At 44.3% G+C, this 17345-nt stretch overlaps 1 protein-coding gene across 3 annotated transcripts in view; it reads left to right on the top strand.

Moving 5' to 3' along the window:
• The window catches only part of ntng2a (netrin g2a), a 41711-nt gene that overhangs the window by 4504 nt on the left and 19862 nt on the right, over positions 1-17345 (top strand). For all 3 annotated transcript variants that reach the window (XM_010877154.3, XM_010877153.3, XM_034296558.1), the window contains exon 3: positions 4726-5369. In XM_010877154.3, coding sequence (XP_010875456.2) covers positions 4726-5369 — 644 coding nt within the window. The remainder of the gene's footprint in view (positions 1-4725; positions 5370-17345) is intronic.

The raw sequence follows: 17345 nt of genomic DNA, 5'->3' as shown, positions 1-17345 counted from the left end.
CGTTGCATTTTTTAACCCCCCTTGCATGATGTTAGCTAGTGCTGGGAGTGAAGTGCTCACTGTATGTAGCTGTGCTTAATGAGAAGAGGAAAGAGTAATACTCAGGGAGGGGAGTGAGGGAGGGGCAGATATCCCTTCTACTACTGATGCAATTATTCACACATTCAAAGACAAAAGATAAGACAGACATTGTATAGAGAGAGAGAGAGACAGTGTAGAGAGAGACAGACAGTGTGAAGAAAGAGACAGACAGTGTAGGGACAGGCTGACAGTGTGGAGAGAGAGACAGACAGCATAGAGAGAGGGAGACATTCATTGTAGGGAGAGAGACAGGTAACATGGTGCATTCTTTTGGGTGAAAATACAGAAACAATAGACCTAGCAGCTGATTATGTCCGGATCTGTCATTACAAAAAAGAGACAATACCACCCAGAATGTAAATGTCTGATTATTGTTATTTATGTATTTATGTTAATTCTCTGTAGAAATATACAATATAATTTGGTATACTGTATTATTTATTTTAATTGTGCTTTTATAGTGTCATTGTATTTATTTATGTACTGTATCACTATTGCTACCTAAGCATGTTCGCTTTGGCAACAGTGGCCACCATCCATTCATGCCAATAAAGCACCTATTGAATTGAATTGAGACAGACAGTGTAGAGAGAGAGACAGACAGTTTGTAGAGAGAGTGAGAGAGAGAGACAGACACAATGTAGAGAGAGAGACAGTGTAGAGAGAGAGTCAGACAGTGTAGAGACAGAGAGACAGACAGTGTGGAAAGAGAAAGAGACAAAAAGTGTGGAGAGAGAGAGAAAGAGACAGACAGTGTGGAGAGAGAGAGAGAGAGACAGACAGTGTAAGAGAGAGACAGACAGACAACATAGAGAGAGACAGGTAGTGTGGAGAGTGAGACAGACAGTGGAGAGACAGAGACAGTGTAAGAGAGAGAGGGAGAGAGACAAACAGTGTGGAGAGAGAGAGAGACAGACAGTGTACAGAGAGACAGAGAGACAGACAGACAACATAGAGAGAGACAGGTAGTGTGGAGAGTGAGACAGACAGTGTAGAGAGAGAGACAGACAGTGTAGAGAGAGTGGGAGAGAGACAAACAGTGTGGAGAGAGAGACAGACAGTGTGGAGAGAGAGAGACAGACAGTGTAGAGAGAGAGGGAGAGAGACAAACAGTGTGGAGAGAGAGACAGACTGTGTAGAGAGAGACAGAGAGACAGACAGACAACACACAGAGAGACAGGTAGTGTGGAGAGTGAGACAGACAGTGGAGAGACAGAGACAGACAGTGTAGAGACAGAGAAAAACAGTGCAGAGAGAGACAGACAGTGTGGAGAGAGAGAGACAAACAGTGTGGAGAGAGAGACAGACAGTGTAGAGAGAGAGAGACAAACAGTGGAGAGACAGAGACAGACAGTGTACATATGTGGAGTTAGGCATCAATGCCACACCACGTCCCACATGCTAAAATGAGTCAGGAATAATATCACTCTGCACTACACTGCAGTTGTCCGTTTTAGAATGTACAAACATTCTCAACTAAAAATAGCAATGCAGGTTACAACAGCAGTGATATGCAGTGCACTATGGTAGGGTCTTTACAGTGGACTATGGTAGGGTCTTTACAGTGGACTATGGTAGGGTCTTTACAGTGGACTATGGTAGGGTCTTTACAGTGGACTATGGTAGGGTCTTTACAGTGGACTATGGTAGGGTCTTTACAGCGGACTATGGTAGGGTCTTTACAGTGGACTATGGTAGGGTCTTTACAGTGGACTATGGTAGGGTCTTTACAGTGGACTATGGTAGGGTCTTTACAGCGGACTATGGTAGGGTCTTTACAGTGGACTATGGTAGGGTCTTTACAGTGGACTATGGTAGGGTCTTTACAGTGGACTATGGTAGGGTCTTTACAGTGCACTATGGTAGGGTCTTTACAGCGGACTATGGTAGGGTCTTTACAGCGGACTACGGTAGGGTCTTTACAGCGAACTATGGTAGGGTCTTTACAGCGGACTATGGTAGGGTCTTTACAGGGTACTATGGTAGGGTCTTTACAGTGGACTATGAAAACGAATGTAATCTTATCTAAAGTAGATAATGTGAGGACGTGTCTCCACAGTGTGTTCATCTTACCAGTTTAGAATGTCTGTAATGTCACAAAACATGCAGCTTTGGGCAGTTTTATCCTGTCTCATCAATTATTTTATGGAAGCTTTAGCCCCCCTCCTGTGCTCCCAAAGGGGAGCGATTTCATTCCGTTTGGCTATGACCAAATGAAATAATCTCCATCTGCCTGTTTTCATGCCGCTACAGCTCTTAGGGGATTCTTCAAATTAAGTTGTTCATCAGATATTGCTCAGAAAAAAATCCTTGATTTATCACATTCTCATACTTCCTCATTATCTGAGCAGCCCTTTACAGTGCTCTGAACATATAGTGTGAAGTTTGTGTCTGTGCATGTTTCTGTGTGGGTGCAAATGAAAAGACAGTAGGCTATAGCCCATGCTGGGACAGGCAAGGCGCTTGTGCGGTTTGTTTTCTCTCTGGTATAATTAGGCTGCTGTTTCTCAGCTGTTGTTTGAGCAGTCCTCTCGCGGGAGCTTCCTTCACTGTAATTAAGTCAAGCAGTAGAGGAGACACATCACACCATGTGGGGGAATAGTAGCGCTACTAGCTCTCCAGTCTCAACACTGTACATGGCTCCCCATCCACACCAGTTCAGTCTGGTATGTTTGTGTGCAGTTACACTTAGCACTGTCACCATAAACGGCAAGTGTCTGTTTTAAAGTGAAACAGTATCTTCAACATAACTTATTTTACCCCACTAACCGTATGTGGACTGCAGTCGGGGCTTTTGTATTTTTCTGTTTTCTTTTAAACCTGCTATGTTAGGCTTGTGGACAGTGTGCCTGATCTTGGTGTTTTGCTGCTGTAGTTCAGCTTTCTCTTGTGTTTTATCTTTTATCTTTACTGGTTTTCTCACCTCACTTCTAACAGTATTTCCCAGAGTATTTGTCAGTCAATGTCCTTCTGATTGGACTTGACAATGTTAAGTGGGTGTCTGCGCGGATTAACTGATGGGCGTCTTGATGGGTGGTCAGAGGTCAGCAAACCCCGGCCTCTCGCTGGGAGGGAGACTGAACCTGTTGCTAATGCTATTAGACCGCTGCTTAACCCTTTCCAGCCGGAGCAGAATGCTCCTTTTCTTACTTGATCAAGACCTGCTGTTATGTTAATGTTTATAACGTGGTGGGGCAACACCCTTTCTGAAATCATGACACAGCTGAAGAAAGCTGAGAAACAGCCCTTTGAAATCATATGCGTATTTGGGACAAAATCAATAATTTTCCCCCAAACAACTGCTATTTATCCAGTTTGTTAAGGAAGACTGATAAGAACTGAGTCTTCCCCCTCTTCTATGGTTTGAACATCCGAAATCCGTATAGAAATACCTGATACCATTAACCAGTTACAGCCATTAGACCACAACTTCAGAAATCAGCAGAGGGCTTCCACTCTAATGGCAGGAACATTGGATTGTCTCAAAAACAAACAAAGAGATCCGTTGTTCAGTGGAAAGGCATGCTGCGTGTGTGTGCATGTGGGTGTGTGTGTGTGTGTGTGTGTGTGTGTGAAATGTTTGTGAGAAGAGAGAGAGGGTCAGGCAGAGAAAGAAAGCTATCCATTCTGGATTTCCTGACAGAATTCCCTGCGGCTGTCATTGAGAGGCGGGCAAACTGTCTGCTTAGCACTGGGCTGCTGTGACAGGAATCCTGTGTGGATAATTGCCGGAGTGGTTTAGCGAAGAAAGCCACCTGGTGCAGTGTTTGGTCTGGATTTGTGTGTTCTGCCAAGAGACTTAAATTGTAGGCTAAATGTAAAGGACTCCCGAGGCCGTAACTTGGGCACCTGTTGTTCGTGGTCCTCCTAACACCAGTGACATACAGCGAGATAATGTGCCACTGTTATGTGTCAGGGACTGGGTGCTACATACACACACACATATACATGTTCCTACATACACACACACACACACACAGTGCTGTAGCTAAACACTGTCCGGCCCGTGTGAAAATACTAGGTGAAGACGTTCTTAGTGTCCTATTGGTTACATTGGACCGGCCCGAGCTAAATGAAGCTCGGGTAAATGCCTTGAGATCATGTGAGATTGTATTTGAACCCCAGGCCTGGAAGCCGTGAGGATGAGTGTTGGTGACAAGAGTGTGACAGTTTGCACTCAATCCAAGTGCTGTGATGTAGTGACACTGGGATTTAAGGATCAGGGATGACCACGTTGAGGGTAACCTCCCTGGTTAATCAGTTGTGTGTGTAATCCATGTGTCAGTAGAGCAGTATTAGTAGGTAAAGTGACAGATTTACAATACTTACATACACTGGCAGCCTATGACTATTTCCTTATACCCCCCCACCCCAAAAAAAACAAACAAAGGGGGGCGGTTGACACACTTAAATTCTCAGAATGGTTCTGTCAGTTATGAAAAGTTCAATCAAAATTGGCATATTTACGACATTCTGGAGCTCAGACCTCCTCCAAGACCCTGTAATCATGCTACAAAACCACATTTGTTGCCATATGAATTCATTCTTACCGTTATTCTGCCCAAAATGAAATTAGAAGACAGTGTGCAGCAATTCCAAAACGGAAGGAAAAACTGACCAGTTGTCTGCGCGACCCTCTTCCAGGAGAACCCGTACATGTGCAGTGACGAGTGTGACGCCTCCAACCCAGACCTGGCCCACCCGCCCCAGCTGATGCAGGACCGCGAGCGCGGCGGCCCGATCACCTACTGGCAGACGGTGACATGGAGCCGCTTCCCGGAGCCCCTGCTGGCCAACATCTCCCTGGCCTGGAACAAGAGCCTGGAGCTGACTGACGACATCCAGGTGACTTTTGAGTACGGCCGGCCCACCATCATGGTGCTGGAGAAGTCCCTGGACAAGGGGCGCACGTGGCAGCCTTACCAGTTCTACGCCGACGACTGCATGGACGCGTTCGGCATGCCGGCCAAGCGGGTGCGCGACCTCTCGGCCGCCAACGTGACGCGGGTCATCTGCACGGAGCAGTACTCCCGCTGGGTGGGCTCCAAGAACGACAAGGTGGTGCGCTTCGAGGTGACACAGCGCTTCACCGTCTTCGCCGGGCCCAACCTCCGGAACATGGACGGCCTCTACACGCGCATGGAGAGCATGAAGGGCCTGAGGGACTTCTTCACCTTCACCAACCTCAGACTGAGGCTGCTCAGGCCGGCCCTGGGGGGGACCTACGTCCAGAGGGAGAACCTCCTCAAATACTTCTATGCCATCTCCAACATAGAGGTACCGGCCAGGTAAATGCTTCTAATTATGTTTGCCTCTTTTGACAGTTTTTCTTGTATGTAGGGTTGTGGGTTTTAGTCTCATGCCAAAATGCTTGGTCCTAATTGTACGTATTCCGCCCGAGACACAAATGGTTTTGTACATGCATAGACATGGTCACTCATTCTGCTAACAGACAATTCTACTCAAATCCCATCTCAGTGCTTTATTCAGTAGTCTTCGCTTATGTCAATATGGATAAAATGCACAAATTAGCTCCTCATGGCGTCCCTGCATTGCCCAAGCCTTAAATCAATAATTACTCCTGCATGTCAAAAAGGAAATAGTTTTTAAAGGGAGGATATGTGGGGGGGGTTGAGTGGTAAAGTGGACACATGGAAGTAAAGAGCAAATGACTGATGTTCACTGGCTTGTAACGATCAGGGAATAGAGGGGAAATGTTAAACTAATACCCACCTGAAAAGGGTTGCTCGATATTTTATTCATCCCTCAATATTGCAAAGCACTCGCAGTGTTTGAAAGATGGGGAGGGGAAGGCGTCCCTGATGGCGCGTGTGTGCTTGTGCGTGCGCGTGTGTACGTGTGTGTGTGTCCCATTGCTGAATGCACTGCTCACGCAGACAGAAGAGGCCCAGGTCTTAGATAATTAAACATTGAAAAGATGTTGCAAAGACATCTTTCTAGTTGAAAAGAAGTTGAAAGGATGTTGAAAAGACATCTTTCTGGTTGAAAAGAAGTTGAAAGGATGTTGAAAAGACATATTTCTGGTTGAAAAGAAGTTGAAAGGATGTTGAAAAGACATATTTCTGGTTGAAAAGAAGTTGAAAGGATGTTGAAAAGACATATTTCTGGTTGAAAAGAAGTTGAAATGATGTTGAAAAGACATCTTTCAAAAGACTTTGCTTGCTGGGAGTCTCTGTAATGTAATTGGCCCATCAGCACGGGGACGGAACTGCTGCTGCTTCCTCCTGTTCTTCTTCCGCTTCTCTCCTCTGCCTCCTTTCCTGCTTCTCCTCGCCTCCTTCCTCCCTCTCCACGGCTCATTTTCCTTTTGCCATGAGGAGCGCTGTAATCAACTGGTGATTAAACCTAATTGGGTGAAGCACTAAGATCCTAATTCGGTAAGATGCTGCTTTTGGGAAGCAGGCTGAATTGTCTTACAGTCTCCTATTTTGCGATTTGAGTCATGCTTTGAGGACTTTGTTATGAATGCTCGGACAAAGCTTGTTCACAAAGGCAGTCATAGTAATTGATCTTTCCACTGGATATGTCTCTATTTATAGCCGTGCGGAAGCAACATAGAACATTCTGGATTTTCTGCGGAAGATAATGTATCGTTAGTCAGAGCTTCAAACATCACCACCAGGCTCCTCTGGTTACGGCAAAAGCTCTCTGATGTAGTCACTTTTCAAGCTGTAGTTTGAAGCGGCCCCCAGGAGGAGGGACCATAGATGGCATGTGGACCAGGGCCAAGCAGATGCATTTGTCAGTGTGCGTGAAAACCATCAGCAGAACAAGAGGAGACAAGGAGTTATTCCTCCTCAGACAACCGCTCAGCATTGTCATTCTGGGTGTTGAACACGGGACCATTCTTGAGAAAATACGCCACACACACACCAGCCTTACATGGCAGCATTTAAGTGATAACTAGCTGGTGTGGATTAAGTTTAGTTAGCAGGGAAGTCTACAGATGTTACCCCACAAATCATTATTCCGTGAATCCTATCTGGGTCCACTGTCCAGAAGTCATTTCTCATCTCTCGGCCTGCATTATACAAAGACTATCAGTCAGTCAGCAAACAGTCAATCAGGAAACAGTATAATAACAGGCGAAAATAGGGACTCTGTCATTGATATGTGGATTGGGGTGAGAGGGACCCCGGAACCTATTTTCCTGTTAGGCAATGGTACCATGTCAGATGTGACGGATGGATCCAGTTGGGTCTAATATATTGGCATAGCCATTATCCTCCTCAGCTCCTCTTCCACCTTCCCCCACTACCTAGTGATAAGAGACATGTCAAGCTGTCAGCTGAGAGCATTGTGTTCGACAGACAGACTGAAGCCCCGCTATGTCTTCATTTGCCATGGCTCTGAGAAATAGGCTCTGGAAACTCTGGTGCTCATTCTACACTCGTCACAGTAGGGACAGCTGTTTATAACCACGAAGCGTTTTCCGTGAAAGTTTGAGATTCACCGGCGTATCTCAAGTTAGGTTCCCACAGTGTCACCTTTTGCACCTGTTTTGTGGTTCTAGGGTGATAAAAGCATTATTAAACTTTACGTTTATATGAAATGGAGTTTAAGTTTTGAATTTGGGATTCTATAGTACTCCTTCAGGGGGTATAAACACCAAAAAGGGGCCTTTGAAATGTTGGAATGTTAAAATAATTAAGCCAGTTGCATTATGGATGATGAACTGGATTTGCATTTCATGACAAGTTTTTATGTCTTAGTTCAAACATGGATAGCTCAAGGAAAAGTCTGAACAACACAACCTTTTTAAACAGCAGTCATTTACATTTTTACTTTAGAGTGCACGTTCCATTATGGATGTTATAGAGTCTGAAATTGACAATACAGTCTTAAAAATATCTTGATTAATGCCTGTCTTAGCTAATGTCTTCTTGTCGGCAGAGAACATAGTACCATATTAAAGTGCGCTTACAATACAACCCCCCCAAATTGACGAGGTTCAGGGAGCTGCCTTATTGCATTTAGGGTTAACTAAAGCCAGAATGGAGGATACAGTATTTGCCCTCCTCGGGGTTAACCCGTCCAGTTAGAAGTCAGCTGCATTTCTTGTTAGGTTTAGATATTCGAGTTAAGTTCATTTGAGGCATAAATGTTAAGTTATTTAGTTATTTTCTGGTTATGGCATGGGTAAGAATTATGCATAGTAGGATTACATTATTAGACATGGTCAAAAGAAAAATCGGACAAATAACTCAATATACAAATTTCTTTACTTTCTTTTCGATTTAATGTCAGAACAAATATTCCATAATCTTTTTGTTCATAATGTGCAAATAAACAACATACTGTGGATATCAATGTCTACACATCCTTACAACATTTAAGTGAAAAACGTGAAGAGTTCAGTCAAATTGCATCTCCTGTGCGTAGCCATCTTTAGGTTGGTCCAAAGATGTTCTATGATTGGGCTCTGACTGGGCCATTCCAGGACATTGATCTTCCTTTTTGCTATTGATTGGTTGATTTTGACTGTGTTTGGGATCGTTGTCATTTTGGAGAGCAAGGTTTGTTTAAAGATATCTTGACATTTTGGAGTTATTTATTGTCCTGTCTGTCTTGACCAGAGCCCCTGTCCCTGCTGAAGAGAAGCAGCTACATAGCATGCATGTCATTAGGAGGCACTCTGGGTAATGAAGGCCAAAAAGTTCTACCTTAGTCTAGGCAGTAATACATCTATCAACATGGTTTTGGGTGTGGATTGTGGGGAGATGTCCTTATCTTAGTCTAGGCAGTAATACATCTACCCACATGGTTTTGGGCTTGGATGGTTTTGGGCTTGGATGGTTTTGGGCTTGGATGGTGGGGAGATGTCCTTATCTTTGCAATGTCCTGGTGATGCTGTTCCAGTGTTTCATGACACAGGCAGTACCTTTAAAATTTATAAATAATAAAAAAAAATAGATATTCTATGTAGCAAATTTCCCTTGTGACTATTTAAATCTGAACTCATTTACAACCCCAATTATAAAGGATGTGCACACCTATGCAGCCAGCGCCTGCCCGTTTAGATTTTTTTGTGTATTTTTTCTTAATAGAAGAGATCTATTTGAGCTTCACTTAAATACTTTATTGTTGGTTACAAGATCTTCCCAAATGTGACAGGATTTGTCTTGATTTCAGAAATGTTTCATACACAAAAGGGTGTGTACATTTTAGTCTTCTGTACAAATCCACTTTTCTGGACACCGGATGAAGTCAGTCTATTTTGGATGCTTTAGTAACAGAAAATGTAAACATACACTCAAGGACTTTTATCTCTGTTTATATGAAAACAATACTGCCACAGTGAAAAATGTATTTCACCAAATAGTTCCAAGATAATCTGAATTAGTACACATCATTTTCAAGATATCAATAATTGCTTAAATAAAGGTCCGTAAGTAAACCCTTAACAAGCACACAGAATGTGATGAACGCACCAGCTTCTAACGATCTGACATGATCACTTATTATCCATCACATCCAGTACAGTTCTGATATAGACATCATAAAGCTCAAAAGGATCCAGATGATGAAAGGAATCATAAGGACACCCATATAGAAAGAAACCAATTATAGTCCATATATTACCTTGATGAATTAACTTTACAGAGAAAGAGACTGACAATCCCATGAGGCAAATGTTGTAAAAAAATACAAATCCTTTGCTGAAAAGGTTCCCCTTCCCTCCCGTTATCTCAGTAAGAATGTAGAACAAGCAAACCAAACCACACTTCAATTTTCGCGGTGTCTGTTTTGCTTCCTAAAATATATCTCATCTTCATCCCTAACCCTGGGGAACAGTTCGTTTGAGCAAAAAAGCTCGGTCAGCACTTTTAAAGCCACCAAATAGCCATGAAAAGCTTTGTTTTACTTGACACCTTACTGTGTAATGGAAAACGCAAAACCTCAGAAAACCACTTAATTATTTCAAATCAAACTTTCACTCCAACAAAAGTGTTGGGATAGTGAAACATATGCTGTGTTTTTCTTTCTCTCTGTACTAAGTCAGTTTGGATTTGGAATGATCCAATAGAAGTATTTTGTCAGCTGAACATTATGTACAGTATAGTAATCATGTTTAGTACTTGGTTGCATATCATTTGTATGCAGTGGTGGGGTGAGGTCTGTCACACAGACATCAGCAGACAATTGGTCTCTTCCCTGGAGGTGCTCTGCCAGACCTGTACTGCAGCCATCTTCTGTTCCTTAGGTTTACGCTGTCTCTGATTTATCTGCCTCATAATGGCCAGTTTGACTTACATTACTTTTGTCCTCATGTTGACAGACATGCAAATGTGAAGCCTAGAATCAGCTAAGAAACAGCTGTGAAGCCAAACTGTCCAGATACATTTGAACAATTTTTGAAATGGGGGGACTATGTACAAAACATGCTGTAATTTCTAAATGGTTCATCTGATATGGATACATTTTCATTTAAAATGTAAACTGCACTTTAACCAATAATGCTTGCATCATTTCCAATTCACACTGCTGGAATAGATAAAAACCAAACCATTTGTCTCCCTGGACAGTTGTGAATGTTTTTCCAGAACTTAATAACCTTATTGCTCAGGTTGAACATTCCATCGAATTGCCATCAAAGTTTCCCAAAACATTTATTGGTTGTTGAAATGTTAATAGGATGTGAAATTTGATGTAAAATGATCTGTTCATCCTTCTGCCCTATCTGACTAACGGTCAGCAGAACAGGGGATTTCCTTGAGCTTGGACTCTCAGGAGAGACACGGGCAGCCTGAATCTACTCTACAAGTGTGTAGGAATATCTCTGTGTACTAATGTGATTTATTCATCCACAACAGGGATCCTGTGGGCAGAACTGACAGTGATATTGGGGCCTCCGTCCCGTTAACCTCATTCTCATCTGTCTTCTGTTTCCTCTCCCACGAGGAAACACGTCCAATAAAAAACATAAAAATCCACACAGAAACCTCTTAGAGTGTAAGTGGATTAGTGGTAGAAACGAATACAACAGACGGAAATAGCGCGTTCTTCCGGCTCCCAGCTCTAAACATGCACCAGCCCAGTCCACAACGCATGTTAATAATGCCGTAACGTACATTGTTAGCCGTGTTTTTGGCGGGGCTGGAACGAGGACTCCACCACCGAAGAGAGTTCAGCGTCCAACATTCATACCCATGCAGACAGCCTGGTGGACATGGTTTGAAGACGGTTGTCAAACGCAGCCCTGCCCGGTCTCCTTCAACACACAGCCGGTGTTGCTGCTTGGCCCCAGTTGGGACGCTGGAATGGATTTGAGCTGGGGGGGTGGGGGGGGGGGCTGGGGTCAGGGGAGCCCAGAGAGAGTGTCACGGCCTGACGCCGATCTGTCACACCTGACAGGGGCAGCGGTAATCCTCACAGCCCCGCGGGCCTTTCCAATCACAGATGTGAAGAGTGTTATGAGACACATCCTTCCACTGGCCTCCGACACCATTATTTCACTGTGTTGTCCCTTTCCTTGTCCATCTGGTCATGCTTCTGACCTGGACTAAGTTTAAATAGACTCTGGACTCAGCCCACATGCATTTATTAATTATTACAATTGTAATCTTAATGTGTTCACCTGCCACAGCCAGAAGATAACTTGTCACCTCTCTGAGCCTGGGTCCTGTCTAGGTTTCTTCCAAAATGTTGGCATTCTTAGGAGGTTTTTCCAAGCCACTGAAATTCAACACTGTTGTTTGCTCCTTGGGGTTTAAGGCTGGGTGTTTTGTAAAAGCACTTTGTGACAACTGCTGATGCAAAAAGGGGTTTTATAAATAAATTTGAATGATTGATTGAATTCAGCTGTCTGCGTCCTTGTAAGGTCATTTTGAGCGGGGCGAAAAGGACCCCGTGCTTGTCTCCCACTGTCTCAGCTGATGGAGCTCTCTGTCTGGATGACTCTGCGGCAGAGGAAAACAGAGGAGATTTTAAATGATTACATTTCAGTGTGGCCTCAGTTGTGCTTCTTCGTCCCACCGGGGCATCGTCTTTCTAATCTGCGTTGGTCTGCGTTGGCTTGTTCGTGACGCAGGGCCTGGGCCTGGTTTTGGAACAGGTTGTGCTTCTAGAAAAATAGTTGGGTGGCGTGGAACAGTAGGTTGAAAAGAAAGCGGTAAATGTACAGTGGAGGGGATATGGTGGAGGGTAAAGTGTAATCTCTGGTGAAAATCTTGTTAGTTCTTTCTTCGTTAAGCCCTTATGCAATCCCCATCAGAGACGTCGGTCAAACATCCAGTTGTCGGCCAAGGCTTTGGTCAGGGATAGGTCACGTGATCAGTCCCTCATTCCCTCGTTGTGGCGTCCTTTAGTATGCCTGTCCTTGTCTTTGTCAAAGTGTTCCACCGGTTAATGTGTGGGGAACTACTGGCGGTACATTTCCACAGTCGCGTTTTGTGCATTTCTCCCTTTTTCACGTAGTGCTTATACAGTATGTTTGTATAAAGACTTACTGTCGATATCACCACAACCTGACAGGGTAACACCTGTGTATAATGCACACACACACACACACACACACACACAAACACACGCACGTTTACAGTACGTGCACACACAAACGCACACACATTCTGTGGAATCACGCCGACTCAGCACTTGATACAGCCTCTGAACTTTGCGTTGCTGATCAGTATTCCCCTCTTCATCGAGGCACATTCTCCTCTCATTGATCTTGTTATCGGTATTCTCAAAAACTTTCATGTCTGTCTGGAGAAATGGACCGTTCTGGAAAATATGTAAAATACATTGGGTGGATCTGTTACTATGCCTATGCTATGCATAACTTTCATGTGAAAACTTTTTGTGAAATGGCTGTCTCATCCCAACGAGAGTATTTCTATTAGTACGCTATCGGTTCAGAAATGTATAGATTTTTTCTCCTCTTCAAACTGCAGTTGTTTTCTCTCGCTGTGCTTCCTTGCAGGGGAGTAACCTGTCGTCTGACTAATGATGCTCTTCCCAGGATAACACAGTTAACCCATCCCTGCTTTCTGCCCTGTCGGCTTCGTCTTTGCTTTGGCTTCTCGCCTTCTGCTACTCTGAACACTAACACTTCTGCTACTCTGAACACTAACACTTCTGCTACTCTGAACACTAACACTTCTGCTACTCTGAACACTAACACTTTTGCTACTCTGAACACTAACACTTCTGCTACTCTGAACACTAACACTTCTGCTACTCTGAACACTAACACTTTTGCTACTCTGAACACCTAACACTTCTGCTACTCTGAACACCTAACACTTACAAAACCAATGTGGCTAATTAGGTTAACATTTCAGGGGCTGGAATCCAAGTTCCCAACACTGTCATATGGGGAAGTTAGCTCCTTCTCAGTAGAGAACAGCACCCCATTCCTCCCCAGCCCCGACCCTCCCCAGCCCCGACCCTCCCCAGTTCCAAGGCTCTGCAGCCTCGTCTATTTCTGTAGGATCCTCTTTTTCCTGGTGACAAGAAAGAGTCCATTTACACTGTCAGCTTCTAGTGTGTCAATTTGTGAATAGAAAAGTGAGCATCCGACTAGCTTTGCATTGTCACTCAGCAGGTACCGGCTAATTTTAGGAATGTTATTGTAATATGAAACGTCCATCTTTAAAATACTAGCTGAGGTAAGATATGAAACATGAGGAGGATATGGGGATAAGCAAATTTCTATTTGGAGGGGGAGATAAAAAAAAAACGTAGGGCCTAATTGAGGGAATAAAGCATCATTTGAAGTGAAGAGCGGTTTGTTTCCCCAACGATGCCAGTATCTTCAAAGGTTACTAGGCGGGCAACGCGTCTCTGAGGAGAAGGCTGAAATATCTGGATTTTATGCAGAGAGCAACATTTGCAGGGATGGGATCTTTGAAAGGCTGCTAAGTGTGGGATCCTCCTTGTACGCCAGTAGCACCTCAGGCGTAAATATCGTGGCGGGCAGCTGACGTGGATTCCCGTCCCCCAGGGGACCAAACAAAATTCACTTGCAAAGGCAAACGGAATATTTCAGCAGCGCGCTGTCCCTCATCAAATTTTCATCTGCCCATTTTTATGATGAGGGGGTTTATTTTTGGTGCAGCTCGATCACAGTCCTGGCCGACCGGCCGGCCCCGTCCATCCTCTGATGAACAAGAGCATCTGGTTGGTCATTATCGTCAGCCTTAATGCCAAGGCGGCTGTATACAGATGCAGATAAAGGCGGCGTACGACGGGCGTAGCTCAGGGGGTCCCGTGCCTGACAGTACCTGCTGTGGACAGTCGCGCTGCGGGTGTTTTCACAACATTCTGGTCGTAATTGGCAGAATCCCACAGAGCCTCAACTGGAAAGAGTCCACTGTTTCATTATGCTTGGACTTTCCAATGTACTTCAACAGTTCTGATGTCCTCCGAGAAACGTTGGGCCGACTCGCATTCTACAGCTCTACTTCGTCTAAACGTCTTGCTTCCACTGAGGTCATTTATCCGTGCCCATCTGCATAGACCATCATGAAAAGGACTTGGACTTGCATTTGACTTCCGTTCATATTGGTTGGGAGTTTTCTTTTTTTCATCCTGTGAATAATTTACATGAGCTGTCTGCGCCAAAGATTTCAAGGTCGTTTGCGATTTGGTGGCGAAGAAGCCAGGAGCTTGATGTCCTGGACAGACTGCTGCTCTCTGCATGGGGAGGTGTCCCTCTGGGAAGAACCGGTCCTCAGCGATTCTCCAAGAGGAGGGCAAAGGTGAAACATTCTGAGAAAAAGGTTTTCCTTAAGCTGACTGTCCCTCTGGGTTGGATCCTTCACACTCTGAGGTACTGGACGGAAAGGGCAGGATTATATTTTCCTCTCTTTCTTTGTTCTGGGCACGCAGAAGGAGAAAAGGAAGAAAAGGCAAAATGCCTATGGAGCAATGAACTGTGTTTGTCGACCTCTGTCAGACATTTTCCTTGTCAAGGGCATAGCAGCTTTATTGAATTGTAATACACATGTAGAGTTCACAGTACAGACCCTTCTGGTCCCAGATCAGATCCACATAAAAATATATTTTTAAAGCCTCATTTGAATGCCAGTAAGGATGACCTGTACTGAAAGGCAATACCAAGGGAAATATTAACAACAGATACACGCCTATAGAATGATCTGTTTTTATCTTCCCATATTTACAGACCGTCAAGTGAAGCCCACGCAATAAACGTATCACCATGGTAATGGGCCAATAGCGGACAGTATTAAAACATATAGACATTTAGCCCACCTGGACAACCGTCCAATATTGACCATTACCAGTTGACAGTACATTCGTTGAGAGCCTAGCGGTCCTAGCTGAACAGTACATTTGCTGAGGGCCTAGCGGTCCTAGCTGAACAGTACATTTGCTGAGGGCCTAGCGGTCCTAGCTGAACAGTACATTTGCTGAGGGCCTAGCGGTCCTAGCTGAACAGTAATTCAGAATCAGTGATAAGATGTGTTTCTTGTTTGAAAACGGCATTTCCTCCTGTTTCCGCGCAAGAACAGCCCCCCTCAGAAGGACTACGTCGTAGCAGCCGGGCTAATGAGGAGGAGGGTGGCTTGCGGGGCACCGTTTTGTCCCTGTCTCCTCTCTATCCATTCTTATGTATGCAAGTCACCGTGAGGCAGTAGCACTGGGTGCCGGGCAAATGAAAATAAATATTGGATTCTCACGAGAGAAGTTGAGGCAATAAATAAAGCTCCCATTAACGGCAACTCCCAGCTGTGAGTAGATGGAACACCCAACTCTGTGCCAGCCTTTTATCTGTCTATCCATATTTGTTTTACACTTGCTGTTATTTACTCGCCTAAATGCTGTGTTTCTCATTTCAGGCTGATTCAAGCTAAGGCAACCAGCCCTCACAGCATTTAGCTTTCTGCATGTATTTCCTTAACACTCTAGTATGATACAGTATATCACAGTAAGTTACATTACTGTGCATTAGGCTACCAGCTCAAAATAATTTAAATAAATTTTGTATGTATTTCAAAATGTTTTATTTTCCAAAACTTCCAAAAGTTAGGATGATTTACTAACTTGATAAAATGTATAAAATATACTATGAATTCCAAGGTTATGTTCCAAAGTAAGACTCATATTCCCCATATTCCATATCTAGACCTTAGGTGTCAGTCCAAGGCTTAAGTGCCCAAATGCATCTGGTCATTTCAGTGTCTCAGATTTAAGTCTACATTTTCGTTTTAGTAATTTAGTAGAAACTCTCATCCACAGCGATTTAATAGTGTTAGCAATCCTGTTTATGTGCTTTGCTCAAGGCCACAATGAAAGACTGTTGTCTTCGTCAGGTCAGGAATTTGAACCAGTAAACGTTTTGGTTGCCAGTCCTGCAGTCCTTCATCCGCAGTTCCAGACTTCTTATGATGTCATTTTGTCCTGTACATTTGTACACTGTTAATTAAAAGTTGCTTATTTCATGAAGGTGACTGAAATAGCAACACATATGTTGTGAGAAATGGTAGAAACACTGTGTACACATGCAAACATAATCGCTATGTAAAACAATCAGCAAGCTTCCAACTGCCTCGAATGCTTTTTTACACTTCAGCGTTTTTACCTTTCGGTAGCTTGCATTTGCTGGTGACCTCACTATGTACAGTGTATTATGTTACTTCTGGTCTATGAGACCAGGCTCTAAAAAGGGGGATGGTGGCTCCGTCTCACCAATGCCAAAACATTTTTTGCAGTTCAAGAGTCACAATTCTGTCCTTAAACTATCCTTATACTGGCAGATATATAAACACCTCTCATGTGATCTCTGGGTGAATCTGTACTGTGTGTGATAACTGAAGTATGGCTGGGTCAGGCCGCGTGTACGCTCCTGTTTCTCCTTCCTCTCCAGATGGCCGGATGAGAGTTTGATCCTGGCCCAAAAGCAGAGGCTGGCTGGCGCCGGCCCTTAACATGAGCTCATGAGCCCAGGCCGTGGTGGTTGGTGTGGGGGGGGGGGGGGGGGGGGGTTTGCCCTGCAGCAGCCGGATATAGCCGCCCTGGTTCTGGGAGGGAAGGAGAGCACTTCCCTCAGAGAGAGCCGGCGTGAAGCCCCATCCTATCTCGCACAAGAAGGTTCCTAAGGCGCTTTGAGAATCCGGTGTGTCTCAACACCTGGACACCAGTGTACGTCCCCACTCTTGATTGTTGCTCTTGAAAGTCTAACGTGGTCCAAGAAATGAACGACTCAGCATAGTTGGACAATGGCTGCATGAAGGCAGGACACTTCCGGAATATAGACAGAGATGTGAGCATAGCCATTA

The sequence above is a fragment of the Esox lucius genome, chromosome 13 (genome assembly GCF_011004845.1).
Source record: "Esox lucius isolate fEsoLuc1 chromosome 13, fEsoLuc1.pri, whole genome shotgun sequence".
In the NCBI taxonomy this organism is placed as follows: domain Eukaryota; kingdom Metazoa; phylum Chordata; class Actinopteri; order Esociformes; family Esocidae; genus Esox; species Esox lucius.
This window is presented reverse-complemented; position numbering and strand designations above follow the sequence as displayed.